At 41.9% G+C, this 16,102-nt stretch overlaps 1 protein-coding gene across 2 annotated transcripts; it reads right to left on the reverse strand.

Annotated features, from left to right (window-relative positions):
- Nucleotides 1–1,245: 1,245 nt before the first annotated feature.
- Nucleotides 1,246–15,174, reverse strand: LOC139783271 (putative inorganic phosphate cotransporter). Of its 2 annotated transcripts, none has more exons than XM_071722422.1 (4): nt 14,844–15,174; nt 3,331–3,554; nt 2,277–3,168; nt 1,246–2,048 (listed from the first exon to the last, which is right to left on the reverse strand). In XM_071722422.1, exons 1-4 carry the CDS (start codon nt 14,866–14,868, stop codon nt 1,717–1,719), a joined length of 1,473 nt encoding a protein of 490 aa, XP_071578523.1. In that variant the 5' UTR covers nt 14,869–15,174; the 3' UTR covers nt 1,246–1,716. The 2 variants fall into 2 exon arrangements, with proteins under 2 accessions (XP_071578523.1, XP_071578524.1); XM_071722423.1 differs by lacking the exon at nt 14,844–15,174 and adding an exon at nt 7,107–8,756.
- Nucleotides 15,175–16,102: the final 928 nt, after the last annotated feature.

Below are 16,102 nucleotides of genomic sequence, written 5' to 3' on the forward strand. Positions count from 1 at the left end.
TCTGCGAAACGGTTTAATTTATACTTTCTTATCTGCATTTGTACTTTCCGAAACGGTTTCGTAATTGAAAGACCCTTGGTGCGTGATCCGGAAAAAGCTCGGCGAAAGCTGAAATTCTGCGAAATCATGGTAATATAAAGCTGAGGTCGATAAACTAACTGTGTAGTTATTGTTATGTGTATTTTGAATTTTATAAAAAAAATTTGTTTTCTCCCCTGTTGTTAACAAATAACTACATAATATATCCTCGATTTGCCTTCTGATCCGAAAAATTTAAAATATTTGCTATTTGATCCTTTACAGAGAAAAATTTTGTCGACCCCTGACGTAGAGCAGTGAAAGGGTAATGGCAGAGAACAGTTGAATTGATCTGCATTTCGCGGAGCGCGACACGGATCGTCGATGAATTAATAAGCCGGCATAATAAGCATAATAATAACAAAAACTAAATTAGATTCATAAGTTGCGCGCCGCGTGTATGTCGATATCTTTGCAAGATACACGCTGGTTACCCTTGCAAATAAACGCGAGATAAGGAACGCGCAAAAAAGTCGACGTAAAGCTCGCCAAATATTTCCGCGACGTGCGCAAACGCATTTTGTGGATATCGCGTGTTAAGCGGGGAAAAAGATCTCGCGTCTGGAAAATCCTCGTTGATGAACATGTCAATTTGCATACGCTCCGTTTTTGATAAGGCACGCTCGAATTCGGTGTTCACGAGGAGACCGGGCAATCGCGGAGATTTGTACGGCACGCTCTCGTAATTAGCGCATTTTTAGGCGATGGCGTTATAAATAGCGATATTACGCTATAAACGGGATTTGAACACGTATAATTAGGCGTGACGCGTAACAATGCGATCGTCGCGAAGAAAGATTACGTAAAATCGGCGTGCCGCTTGGCCGAAATTGTCGTCTGTCGTTGTTTACTCAACAACGCGGAATATTTTACGCATTTTGCAAGATCGTAGCGAATTTTTAAACGGCATATCACTCAACATACATTGCGTATGTATCATACATATTGAAATTTACGAAGCACCGATAGAAAATTGACAGGTTGATTAAGCGCTCCTTAAAGCTCCTCGTTTTATATTCTGAGATAATAGGTCTGTTTAAACATAACTAAATGACTCGACAACTCGTCGATATAACCCGCGGTCGCTCTTTCGTAATAAGAAACAATCGAATTCTCCGAGGAGAGAACTCGATCACTTCGATTGTTCTTATTAAAAATGACGATAGAGATGCGCAATTAGTGTTTTATTCAATTAAATTAAAATTATACTATACATTTTACTTAATCCTTAATATGTACAATCGCTACTGATCTATCGGCTTCAATTTACAGTTTCTCCTTTCACGACGAAAAAGGCTCGGCTTGCGTAAATGTCGCCGGCGCATTGAGCGATACGGTCTAACGTGAACTCGAGATGCATTCCGGCACCGCGCGACTTAATGTCGCGCGTAAATTACTATTCAAGGATTATACGCGAGAGGTGTCGACGCGCGTCTTTCTCCGGCATCTCTCCTTCACGCGGATGTGAGATCTTCGTTGATAGTCGAGGCGAAATGACAGGCGGGCCTTGAGAATGCGTCTGTCGAGGAAGTACAATGTCTCGGGATGATCACGAGATTATCAACAAGTCCGGCTATGTTTGTTAAGAGCCCAACACTCTCTGGGGCACCGCGAGGAAAAGCGTCGTGGGCAACGTTTTCATGATTTCTCCCCCGATTCCGCCTTTTCCTCCTCTTTCTTGCGCCGCCTCTCCTCCCGATCCCGTATGACGAAATCGGGATCGTTCCAGTATTGAACCTCCCCGCTGGCGTACAGGACAAAGATGATGTTCGTCAGGATGAAGACACCCAGAACGATCCAGAAGACGGTTCGCCATTGTGTCATCGTTTGCTCGGACGCCACCTCGCCGACGATGTACGGCGTGAAGATACCGGTGAGGGCGCCGATCCCGTTTACCAACGCCATCAAGGTGCCAGAGTAATTGGGGCTGAGATCCAGTCCGTTGACTTTCATCCCGGGGTAGAAGGTACCTGTAGAAGATCGAAAAGAGAGAGTGTTAAATGGTAAAAGAATCTCTCGATCCACGGATTTTATTTTGCAAAATCGTAATATTCCGAGGAGTGGACGACATCCAGAGGACTACAGGGAAAAACTGACTGCAGAGATCAAGCAGATCGAAATGCTGAAGAATAAAGAGGCCTATATTCAGGCTGAGAAAGAATAAGAAGGAAGAAGGACGCGAATTCGCGTACACGTACCCATTAGAGCCATGCCGATGGTGAACATGGCCACCACCAGCGTTCGGTCGCACGAGGCGTACGAGGCGGCGATGATGAAGACGCCCGGGCCTATGGAGGCGATTGTGGTGCCGAGTTTCCTCACGTTGGTGCGCGACATGACGCCCCTGGTGATCATCCAGTCGGCCAGCCAAGACGCGCCTATGCTGGAGAACCACATGACGAGGTAGGGCAACGCCGAGACGAGGCCGTTGCTCTTGATGGGGTATTTGAGTACGCTGCTCATGTACTTGGGCAGATCGGTGACCAAGGTGAAGAAGCCCCAGTCGTGGCCGATCTGGGCGGCGATCAGGGCCCAGACGGGTACCGAGCGCAGCATGTGTCGCCAGGGCACGGACGGTGGTTTCTTATGAGTGTGCTCATTCATACGATCGTGCAGGAACTTGACCTCCTTTTCAGAGATGAACGGATGCTCATACGGATTGTTGTAACAGATCAGCACCCACGTGATGAACCACAACACGCCAATGCCTCCGAACACGTAGAAGACGGCGGGCCAGCTGTAGTCGTGCAAGATCAGGCCGGACAATAAATTGGCGAACACCGTGCCGAGTTGGGCACCGGCGAACACCAGCGAGCCGATTACCGATCTCTCCTCCGGCGGCGTCCACTGTGCTAGCATGGCGTTTAACGCCGGGAAGGTCGTACCCTCGCCGAGGCCCATGAGGATCCGCAGCACGACCAGACCGGTCGCCTCGCCCCACTTGACCACCACCGGCGTCAGCAGGGTAAATATCGCGGTCGAGAGCATACCAAGACCGAGGGAGTACTTGCCGCCAAACCTCTCAGCCAGCATCCCGCCCGGCAGATGTGTGATGACGTACCCCCAGTAGAAGGACGAGAGAATAAGGCCCTGGAACGAAAGGAAAAGGTATGAAGTCACAAAATAAATGAGAGAAAAAAAATACGAAAATAAAGGCAAAACGTAAGGGTGAAAATAAAATAGATCATAAAGGCATGAGGCATCTTGATATTATAATTAATAAAAGTATGATTTTGTGTAAAGATCTTTTACCTGCGTACGTTCATCCCAGTCGTATCGATCGGTCGTATCGACCGTCGTATTGTTTGCCTCAGATCCTATTTCGTCCGGAGGACAACTATTGTCTGTGTAATTGTGATCTATCGGAATCGTCATCTCCGTAATGGTGATCGAGAGGCAGATTCTCATGGTATAAGCATTCAGGACCGCCAAAAATCCCATGATGGCGAATATCCATCGTTGCGGCAGTCGGCTGCCTGTAATTCACAATTTCGCGTCATTCCATGTCATTAATTCTACTATTCCGAAAGCTTAGTCAACTGAGGCGAGTTCTAATCGTTCGAAAACTTAATCAACCGAGACGAGCTCTAATCACCGTGACTCGTAACTTTAGACGCAAACAGCGATTGTCGCGCGAGAATCTAAAGATAATGAAAAATATATTGTGAAAATATATTAAATTGCATAACATATATTAAAATCGTTTATTTAAAAAATTCTTTTATTATTTATTACTATTGTTTAAATATAATCAGAAGGCAATAATTCGCGATGAAAAGATCTCAGGGTGAGTGAATCCTCATACAGTTTGCTACACAGAAGTTATTTGCGCACTTTCCGCGAAGATTCACGCTTTTATTAGGCTTTGATTACCGTGCACTTATCTCGGCTATGATTTCGTTATCCGATTATTTGTCGCTCATTTCGCCGTAATCGCCGATATACGTCTCTTTTTTTACGATTTTTTTTTTACGATCTTTGTTCAATAATTCGCGCGACGAAGTTTTTGCGAAACTTTACTTTCACTGTACTTTACTCTTCTACTGGTCACTTGTAACTCAGGCAAATCCCATTTATCGAGAAATATCAGGTAATGAAAAAAGTTTGTACGGTTTTTTATATTAAAAATTAAACAAGTGCAGAAATTTTCATAAAACGTTTTATTCATTAAGGAGGTTCTACAGGTACTCTCTAGTCAGTCGAGAGATGAAGAGAAAATCTTCAAATTCATCAATTCTTAAGTATTTATAAAATATTTTCATGAATTTTGATGATGTTAGAGCTTATATCATACCCGTATTAGTCGAAGCGAGGAATAATTAAAAATATCGTGTAAGTGCTCCTTTGACTCCGGCTTCTTATACATGCGAGAAAATGTGATAACGTCACGAACTTGAGTCTCGCTGTTCTGCTCATATGAGCGTGGTCCTTTTCTAGTCAGTGACTGCGTTTACTTTTATAAATTTACAATGACTCCTCCAAGCCCGACCAATTCATGGAGAAATAAGGATAGAATCTTACGTGGTGTCAAAAGAGGAAAATTCGCTAAAAAGAAAGGTGTTCTTCAAATGGAAAATGCCCAAAAATCATTGACAGATAAAAGGTTATGTGAGGTGCAGTCGCTGCGACGTTGTTAAATCTCCCTTGTTATTCGAAGCACGCTACGTGAACTGTGATATGGCCTGTTTCAATAGCCAATATCACAAAATTTTACACGATAACCCTTGTTTTTCTCGATATTTCTGAAAAGCTTAGATTAAGATCTATAAGAGCTCCGTTTTTTGAATCTCTGGTAGGCCGCCTTCATATAATTAATATCTTGTTTCCTGTCTCCGGGAACCTTTTTGCCATAAGAGCTCATGTTAAAACTGTGATTTCAAAATTCATTTTTGCAAATTTTTACACGATAACCGATGCTAAAATTTTTAGAGCACTTTTCTCGCATCTCACTTTATACGTCCATGAAGTTTTTTTCCAATTTTTAGATACATCCATTATCTGTAGAACCTCCTTAAAGTAGGCACTTTCACAATCTACAACCCTTTCCCAACGAGATACAAGGTTGTAAATGTCGCTTTTATAAAACGTCGTATCTTTAGAAATAAAGTATCAAGCAACCTCCACTTCAATCTCTGTTTTATTCTAAAACTATTCTATTTTGCATGTGATTTATCTCCAGAAGCATTTTTGAATTATTTCTATGCACAGTACGTTCTCTTACCGCATCATCTCCAAATGCCACATAGGGGAACGGGGGGGGGGGGTACCTCGGACAGTGGGTAGCCCCGGACATTATTGAAATTCAAGTATACCGCGTATCTATGGCCATTGTTTAAACATTCTAACATGCCTTTCTGCGTATCTCGACATATGCAGAATTTCAATAATGTCCGGGGCTACCCCCCGTTCCCCTATATCTTATGAAACGCTATTGCAGTTTTCGAACCTAGTTTAAATTCATAAAGCAAATAAGCCCGAATTACACCAGATTCAATTAACATTTTGAAAGGGTTCAAATTCATAGAAAAAAAAATACACCAAGTCAAAGTGCAGCGATTGATTGACGCGTATATGTGCCTTATGATGCACATAGAAACTTGTGCTTTACACGGAGAAAAAGTTACGGTTGCTACAACAGAATAATAATGTTAATTTTCGCCCATCCATACAAAAGGGTTATGGAAACCATAGTACTCTGGAAGTGACCTATATGGTTGCCTTAACCTTAGTGAGGGTAGCTACTATATGGATGTTGCAACCATAATATATGGATGTTACAACCATAATGAACAAATATTCACCCGACAAAAAAAATTATTTATTTCGAAATTTTATTACTATTTTTTAACTAAATTTGTTTCTTAAGATGCAGTCTATGATTATAAATATTTTCTCGTATTTGAAAAAAACACTTACCTTGGTGGGATTCGAACTCGGGACCTCTGGATCGTGAGCCAACTGCCTTAGGTGGTAGACTACTTCTTAATTTAATGCAAGTGTTATATATAGTCTACATATGGCATAACCAGCGCAAATATATAATTTTTCAAAAATCATCTTAAGAAACAAATTTAGTTTAAAAAGAGTAATAAAATTTTGAATTGGATATATAATATAATATTTCTTAATGTCGGGTGAATGTCAGAAACCAGTGTCGGCTCATTACGAAATTTTGTGTTCGTAAATATATTTATGAAAAAAGTATATTTATAAAGTTAAAACATCCTTATCAAATCCACTTTATTCTATGCAGAAATTCTTTTGCGCGCGCAATGGAACTAACCTCTCAATCATGCAGTGATTCAGTGCTGTACCGTGCAGCTATATCTTATGGATCTCTCAACCATAATATTTGTGCTGCAGACCACATAAGAGAGATAGCAATAATTCTTTGGTTGAGGCAACCATATACGAGGGTATTGTAACCGAATGTCACGTATCGTAAGAACTACGGTTATGAAAACTGTATAAATGAGCATATCTTAACAGCTACATTCAATGTAATATCAATTTAACTTGAATTCACATACATTTCTTTTTCAATCATAGAGAATGTTGTTGTAACAACCGTAGCAATTTTCTCCGTGTTGCAAATCACTACAAGATAAAACAATTCATTGCAACAAATTCTACCGAAAACCGCATACATTTTTTGGTTACCTAATATATCTTGCCTTTAATTTAAAAAATACTGTTTTTTTTTTCGTCCAATTTTTAAATCCAATACTAATGGTAGAAATAATGTATTTCGCGCATGTCGCGAGAGAAACATAATTCTTCTGGTCTCGACGGATGCGAGGACAACACGGAACCTCCTCGAAGCGACGGTCGTTCGTTCAACCTTCGTGTGTCAGTTTCCTTCCCCCAGGTTTTTGGTGAATGAACCTTGGGCCGCGCGTTTTCTATTCCGCGGCTGTTCGCCCGCGATGCGATCACGTACGCGCGCACATACGTGCCCTGACATACGCAATGACATACGCACCTCGTCGAGGGAGGTGTGCCTCGCGTCGCGTTCTCGGTGAACGCACCTGTGTGTTCGGTCGCTTTGCGACGGAGAGGACGAGAGCGCGTTCGGTCAACGTCTTAGCCTCTTCGAGGATTTTGCATCCAGGGTTGCGTGACCTCCCTCAAGTTTCTGCCGCGGGGTCGCGTTAAAAACGCATCTCCCTCGACTGGCCTTTACCTACATAGCGACGACAGCTCGACAGCTCTACCATCACGATCGTCCAGCCGTCGAGCTGATCGCCATTCCTCCCTCGTACGCGACTTGGAACTTTCCTCGTCGGCGCCTTCAACGGCACATATTCGAGGATGCACGTGTCGCAACGGCACACGTAAAAATTCTATCTGAATTCCGTTAGCCGTGTTATTGACATGGAAAACGCTCGACATATGCGAGAACGCGTTTTTTGAGGTAAAAGTGGGATTGCGGGACCCCCGCTGTTTGTATATTTCTAGCAAATTGCATAACATTGTACGCAACGGCAAGTGTGTGTTAAAAAAAGACGGGTCATTATTATTAGAGACGTTAAGCTTCTAATTGATACTCGTTGAAGCTTCAGTCGAAACCAATAGAAACAAAACTTTGTTATCTGTTTATACCTCCCTGCACGTGATGCTACTTGGATATTCCCTTCATTTATTTATTCTGACACTTATCTTCATATTTGTGTATTTTGTCACGCGATGTACCGATCAATCGATAAGATCTGCAACAGATTGTATTATTGGCAATCTTGCCGTAAAGCCGAATATAATCCCGCTCGCGAATAATCGAGTGGGAAATACTTCGGAAATATCTTTATCGTAAAAAAGATTGCAAGATTGTCCACGTGAAAGCTAAACGAAAGGAATTCAGAGCGAGTTTCGCCGTTCGTTCGTTGTTGTTAAATAGACGAGATTTCCGGGTACTCGCGACTAGGACCAGTCCGTTCGTTATCTCATTAACTCTGCGGTCGAGCTTCGCGCCCGAACTTTCCTCGTGGAAAGCCGCGAAATTACGCGTGGGGAAAAACCGCGCGAAATTACCACTCTTGTCTTAGGAAAAAGTGGTCGGCGGAAATTTTACCGCGTGCTTTTTTCGCGTGTCTATTATAGCGAAAACCGCCGAACTACCGGCTTGATCAATATAATTATCGCACACGCGGTGAAGGGGGGCTAATTTTCGCGGGAGGTGACCCAGTAGCCCGTAGCCCCTCGAGAGAGCATTCTCGGGAACAGGAAAAATTCCTCAAGTCAGGGAGGTTCGCCTTCACCCGAGGAAAAGAAAGGAAAAGGGAGAAAAAAGGAGAGATCGCGCTCGATCGATTCGTAAATCAGGGGAGCCTCGTGATCGCCACGCAATCGAGATAACGATCCCCTGTTTGCTCCATATTACAAGAATAATGTATTAAACACTCGATTATCGATATTAAACATTATATAATTGGTTGTGGGTCGTATACACGGCGCGCTCTCGAGCTCAATTGTGGCGCAATCCAATCGGGATATCGTAATCGCGCTATCGTTTTTGCATACAGACACGCGCGCGCCTCGTAACACTTCCTCCTTTTTCTTTCTCTCCTTTCGTCGACGGATGTCCTGTTGTTTCTTTTTCGTTATTCCCGCCGCGTTAAATTCACTCACGCACGAGCGTGCAATGAAAGGGGAAAAACGCGATCGAGAGAGGACACGGTGGGGGGGGGGGGGGGCAGCCCTATCTGGACTATTATTGCAGAACCTGCGAGATATGCACTTTACTCCTGAGGTTTATGCACTTAACTGATGTTGCGTGTCAACAAGCGATAAATCGATGATACTATATTGATTTTACCGCACAGAATGGTTGCCATGCCTACTTTAATTATCCGAGGCAATATCGTTCGCGATAGTCAATGATATCGTTGATAGATTTCCGGGGATAGAGCGAATTGTTTTTCAGTTTTCCCCCCTTAGAGCTCGAACGAGACAAAGCGCAGCTGAAGTAGATTATTATCGAATCTGACATGTCTGCGCGGTATCTCCGCCGGGGCTGCCTCTCCGGAGGCATGAATTGGCGGGAAGTTAACTTGCGACACACACAGCAACGATGATTTATGACGCATCATTAATTGTAATGATCCCAAGAGTTTCAGAGATCGCGCAAATCGCGCGAGACGTGTGAATTCGCGGGATTTGCCTGCTGGGTTTAACGGGGAAAGATCGCGAAATAGACGCTATTATCGGACTTGCGAAATTACATTTCGTCGTCGCGACGAGAAACTTGCGATAATGCGATTTGACTCACAATCAGCCGATTACTCGATCTGCGCACTTACATTTTTACGCACTTGGGGTTTTCCACGTGTCGAATTGACAGGTTTATTATATGAAGATCTTCTATTTTAAAAATAAATGGATCATATACGTTATATTATCAATCTTCGTTGTTTCAGACTGAATTATCAGAAATCCATTCGACGATAACATTTCGAATTATCGGCATTATTAATTCATAGGGGTCTGTATTCTCAGCTCACTTTTATTGATAAATGGCGGCGCATTTATTTATGAGATTCTATAGTGTATGTGACGTAAATTATATGCTAAATGCGCGCATTTATGATAAAAATGAGCTGAGAATACGGGGGAGCTGAGCATAGTCCCGAAAACGTGCCGCTGTCATCAACGGATAGAAAAACAGATGGACGTCATCGTTGAAAACCTCAACTGTCGATGCAACTTGCATTTCACGCATTAATCACTGCGATCCATCTCGCGCGCTAAAAAAGATAATATTTCTATTTGAGAACTACTTCGTTCACGCTTATCTTTTGTTTACTTATTAATCAAGCGTCGATATGGAATTCTACGATAAAACGCGTTCCACAAAGATATGACAACAATTGAGCGGTGTTGGGCGCGACTCATTGTTCCGATTACTTAATTTATATATACTGTAAGATACGTTATGTAAGCACCAACGCCTCGGATCGAGCGTCCAAAATTTTATTGATTATATGAGATAAAAAGAGACACATACACAGCAACGATCTCCTCCACTTCTGCCAAAATCGCAGTCAGCGCGACGTAACTCTCGCGTAACGTCTCGCGCGATCGTACTGCGTTAAATTCGTGGTGTCAAATTAAACTCAATTTGAATTATTTTTAATCATGCCTATAGGTCGCCACTGCTCCTACTCAATATTACGTTAATTTAACTAAACCAATGGAGTTAAAATTTAGATTGTTGCCTATAATACGAGTATATAAGTTTTGATTTGACGCTTCTTTTTTTTCTGTACATGTATATGCGCGAAGTTTACGCAAACGTGCTGCACATGCACACAGGCGAGAGATCGCGTACGTGCCCGGGTAATATCCATTTCTATATCCAATGTAGATTAATTTTAAACTTGCTTTAATTTTATATTTTCCTAGTTCCAAGAATTAGAAAAAGATAAAACGTAAGCTAAAGCGAGATTAAAGTTAATCTGCATTGACAGAAATGGACATAAGCAGGATAAATCTGCATCGGTCGATCTGAACGATCGATCTTGAGAGTAGTTAAATTCATTCGTAAAAAAAGATCGCGCGTCAACGGTTATCTACCGAAAATTTCCCGGAGATATTGCATGAAGGTAATACAAGCCCGCGATATATCATTGTCAACGGCAGGCTTCGACGCAAAATAATTACGTCCATCGGTTATCTTCCCCGAGAGATACGTCGCATGAAAATAATACTAGTAACAAAAATGACTAATACTTAGTCGCTATCGTGTGATATCGTCGACTACCAACACTTCGGGACGTCGAACTGTGAGCCTCCCTTGTGAACCTCTCAAAAACACTTGTAACTTCAGACACTAAAAGTCGTGGCTCGATAAGGGTCTTCGAAGAGAAATCGGTGATCAATCGAGTTCGATGAGCGAGAAGTTTATCAATCAGATTACTCTTTACGGTTGTTATTGATTAACAAGTGCCGATTCTGAATTGGACTGTGCGCAAAAATTTCCTTATCGAACCGTTTGGAATCGTGGCAGGTACCTAATAACTAATCATGCGACACGATAAAACGCAATAAGCCGCGAATCTCTCTCCACCTTTTTTTCCGGCGGGTAAATCGTTTTTCCGAGCGAAACCTTCGATTTGAAGGCGTGAATGGCGGTCGTCACAATAGGCAAGGAGCTCAACATCGACGGCCTTGTTGCCGTTAACTAATAAGCTGGAATTACAGCGACGTGTGCAATGTAGCGTGGAAAAAGTGGCTGGTCACTTCATCGCGATCAACAACGCCGGACAACGCCGTATGACAATTAAGGATGTGCGATTTTGCAATATATAGCACCGCAATTTTTTTTTCTTGAATCGCAATGCGACATGCAATTTGATTTTTAATCGAAAAATCGGATGGGATATAAAATCGCACCTGCGATATGAAATGGCGCATGCGATTTAAAAATACATGCGGTTTAAAATTGCACTTGTAATAAAGTATTTATTCATTAAATATTTATATTAAAAAATGGTAAAACAAAATGATTGAAATGTTGTAACTATGTACGTTGGTGATTAATACGCTTATTTTTAACACTAGATATGATTTAACCATCTGTTTAAAATTTGTTCCTCTTTATTAATTCATAAAAATTTTTATCATAATTTTGTATCATAAACACAATTCAAATTTTACGATTTAAAACAATCAAAATAATGTATAATAAAATTTTCAAAAAAGTCGCAAAATTTAAAATTACATAATATAACAGGGAAAATTTAAAATAGTGTTTGCGATATAAAATGACACGTGATTCAAAATTGTGTTTATGATACAAAATTACACACAATTCAAAATATAAGATAAAAATCGAACTGCGATGTATATTGCATTCATTGCGATTCTTAAGGAAGATCGCAATCGCGATACACAATTTTGAAAATCGCACATCTCTACCTGTGAAGAATACCGATTGCTTATTGCCGGGCGCTATCTTATCTCGCGGGAACTACATGCCCAAAGAGAGACGAAGATTCTCCGATAATATTCTTTCTCCCCCTTCCGTTCCTCTCACTTTCTTAACATTGATCCGTCAAGAGGATGATAACGAGACACCCGTGTTTCCGTCACGGCGGAGTGGTGTGGACCAATACTTACGCACTCGCGATTTAATTTCTGTAATTAGCCCCAGAGCTATTCGCGAGCGAACAATGATCATTAAACGTTCTAAAATTAACGTACACAAGTAACTATCAAGTAAACGCGCTGCATGGAAATTATTGTTGAATTTACATCGTATGCTATATATAAGGCGGTGTCAGAACGCGAGCGAGAAATCGTCGACGTTTCGCAGATGATCGATCGCGTAATTTTGCACAACAAATTATAATTTTAATTTTGTATGTTATAATTCTAATTACGCTTATATATTTTCGAAGATGATTTGAACAGCACTCGGAGGATCAATATTATATTTTAATTACAATTCACTGAATTATGAGTCAATGACATAACTTTCCGTAAAACTCTTCAATTTCATAATAAATATCCATCATAATATTCAAAATACTTTTATTTTGATATTCCATCATAAATATTCAAAATACTTTGAAAGCACAGAGCAATTTAATGACCATAAGTAAATTAAATTAAATGTCAAATGAGTTTCGGCAAACTCACGCGAAAATTCATGCTCTTTCCCTCGCGAGAGAGAAAAATTCCTGGACAATCGATTATCTCAAAAGCTATATTAAATTGAATTTTAAGATACTACATCTTTATATTTTAAGATACAACAGGAATATCGGAGGCTTCCTCCGTGAAATTCATTTTTCACGAGGCTGTTCTTCATATCGGGCTGAACAAGGAGTCTTCTTGTTTTAAAGAAATTCAAAATTAAGTTTACGTTTGGAATCAAAACTTAATTATTAAAAAACTGAGCGTTTCTCTTCGATTATTTTATAGGCATCTTTCAGGTAGTCTCATTATTTCGTCTTCGTTGCGTACATAATCACGTTACGCATTAAAAGCGATTTATTGGAAAAAAAGACAAGAGGATCGGCTTTTTGTCCAGCTTAATATATACAGCGACTCGCGCGAGATATCTGTAATCGCGGTTTGTTTCACCGAAGTCTCGTAACGAATGCGTGATTCATGGATGTCACATAAGAGTGGACGTTCGCCGCTCGTGCCTCACGTGCCTTCGCTACGCGAAGGAATGTGAAAGAAAAAGCGATCTTCGTGGAGAGATGTGAGTACGAGAGTTCGATTTCCGGAAACCGATCGTCACGCGGTCGCGCCTCTGTCAAGGTTCGCATAAGAGAAAGAGAAAGGAGGGTGGAGAAAAATCGGTCGCGATCGGCGATCGACAAATAGAGACAATGATTGATGCTTCCGGGATTTCTTTTTACTTTTCTTGATGGCTTTTTGCGCCTCCGATTCTTTGAGATAGCCGATCGGTTTCCGTTACGTTCCGGCCCGATCCAATCAAAGAGAACGATTAATTATTATTAACGGGAATCGTGGCACCCTCACGCGTTCTTTCGCGCGTGAACGTCAGGAAGTGATCCGAGAAAACGAACGGGTTGCAATTAATGTCAAGGCATTTCCCGCGGTCGGACGAACGTGAAAGCCAGCGAATCGCGGTGGCAGCTGCATTAGCAAAAATTGAAATTTTTATATAATAAAAGAATATTTGAAAATATCTTTAGTTACAACGTGGAAATCTTGAAATGAAATTATATTGCATTTAACGAAGAAAACTTACTTGAATGAAGTCATTTTACATAGCTCAATCAAGAAAGAGCTTATCAAATTCTTATCAGAAGATTATAGGTAGCTGCGTATATACAAAACAACAAACGCGTTAATTTGAGTATGTAAGTTTTAATTTGACACTTTTTTTCTATGAATCACATTCTTGTATATCAGTAATAAAGATCATCTGTCTGTATCAAATAAAAACGAAATAAAAATGAAGGCGCTAAAAACTTGCCAGCCGCGTTCCCGTCGAAGAGATACAGTTTCGAGGAAGCTACGATGCGCGCAATTCTGTTTTCGCATTCTAACACATTGACACACCGTACAATTATAGACTTTGTTTCCAACGCCATTTTTATATAAGCATGTTAATATGCTACTTACTCAAGTAGAACAGCAAGTTACAATAAAGTCAAAATGATATCGAAATGATGTCAAAATGATTGTAGAATGACGATTTTTAGGTCATTTTGCAATTATTTTGAAATCATTTTGATTTTATTGTGACTTTCTGTTCTACCTGGGTAATTGTATTCACTCTTTATCAAAACTCATAATGAAATCTTCCCTTCCAAGAAATTGAATCGGGGAGTATAGTTGGCGTCCATCTTCAAATTGCCAACGACTTGTTAACTTATTCGACGGTCAACGTGTGGATTGGATTTTTCACATCATGATTATTCAGCTCATGATCGTTATCACAACCATATCACTCACTCGAAAGATTGCGAAACGACGTTCAATGATTTTGTCGGCTGGTTCTTTTTCTTTTTTGCGTTCTCAATATCGACAAATCTTTCCGCTACGATTGGCTTTGATGGTACTTGACAGCTAGCTTCTGGTAGATAAAATAAATTATTCGTAGTCACGTGCGCGACCGCAAAGATCGTCACGATCGATGGAATCGTTGATCAGCAAACCGCTCGGAATCAGCGGACAGATGAATAAGAAATTGACCGGATCATGTTTAATCAACAGGCAGGTTCGCGGAGGGAGACGCACGAGGCGAGAGACTCGTCCGCGAGATCGCGACGCGAGATCGTACTTACAGCATGCTTTCCACGCGGAGATCATCCTAGAGGCCGGGGATCTATTATCCTTGGAGGACGCGACGCACCGATGTCTTCTCTTTCCTAATCATTAATCGCTGAAATCCGGGGGAGGGGGTTCTTCTCGCGCCTCTTGGTTCTCCTTGCTCGAGGTCCCTTGCCCTTTCGTCTTCAAGGGCCGCAAGGAGCTCCGAGATTTCCAGACGCAAAGCCACCGGCACCGCGAAGGATGGACCTCCTTTTGCCTCGTCCCCGCCTAGTCGTACACACGCGAGCGACTGGATCCGACACCCCCGTTAAGTTCGCTTTTATATCTGAATGTGCTGCTCGTCGCGCATTATCCAGGGTGGGGAACGAGAGAGAAACTCAAGGTAAGAGCGGTGAGGAGGCGCTAAGTTCGGTCTCGGCTGTGAATCGGCCGCGTGCATGCTCGCCGACGTTTTTGAGGGGAATACTATTAGTGGGGCTGTCTCTTCCCGGGCTGTTTTTTCCAGCCGTTGAACACGTTGACGCTACGGCACGCGACGATAACGCGTCGGTCGACGACGGAGGGGGACGCGCCAATTTATCGTTTTTTTTCCACCTCAACGAAACGCGTCACGACAATGCATTTTGAAACCGCACGCCGCGCGCCGGTTCTCCGACTCCGGACGCGCAATCCGCGCGAACATTTTCCACGAAATTATCTGAATTTTTGGACGGTGCAGAATATGGCTTTGCACATCTGTAAAGGTCCTTCTTTAGTCCTTCTGGCCCTTCTTTCCCTTCTGGATGGTCCAGAAGAAACGGACGGTGGGGATACATGTCCTTTACGAATCTATATTCGGTACATTGTAGATCAGAAGAAGTTACTCAAGGGACGTTCCTATATATAAAATCAAATTGCGACTCTACGAGATAAAATCCATTTTATTTTGCGGAGCCTGCGAAATCTTCCTTCCTGTCGTACACCGGAAATGATGTTGTTGGCTTCGCAAACAGCGCGTGTTCGAAACGAGACATTCACCTTCAACGGGACACTTTAGCCTTCGACACGGAGACCACTCGTCCTCCGTATAATCGTCAGGTCCGAGGAATTCCCTTCACGTATGATCCCATGGCGAACGCGCTAACATCGCGACGCTCTCAGCTTCTCGCATAAAATCTGATTCACATGACTCTTGTCTTTACGCCGGCCAGTTGCTGATCGCGATATCGATGCTAATTATCTCGTTTCGCTACACGCAAAGCCTCCTAATGTAACTGTGATTTGATGTATT

The sequence above is a fragment of the Temnothorax nylanderi genome, unplaced genomic scaffold, assembly GCF_030848795.1.
Source record: "Temnothorax nylanderi isolate EJ_2023f unplaced genomic scaffold, tnyl_v1.0 TNYL_tig0485_pilon, whole genome shotgun sequence".
NCBI lineage: Eukaryota > Metazoa > Arthropoda > Insecta > Hymenoptera > Formicidae > Temnothorax > Temnothorax nylanderi.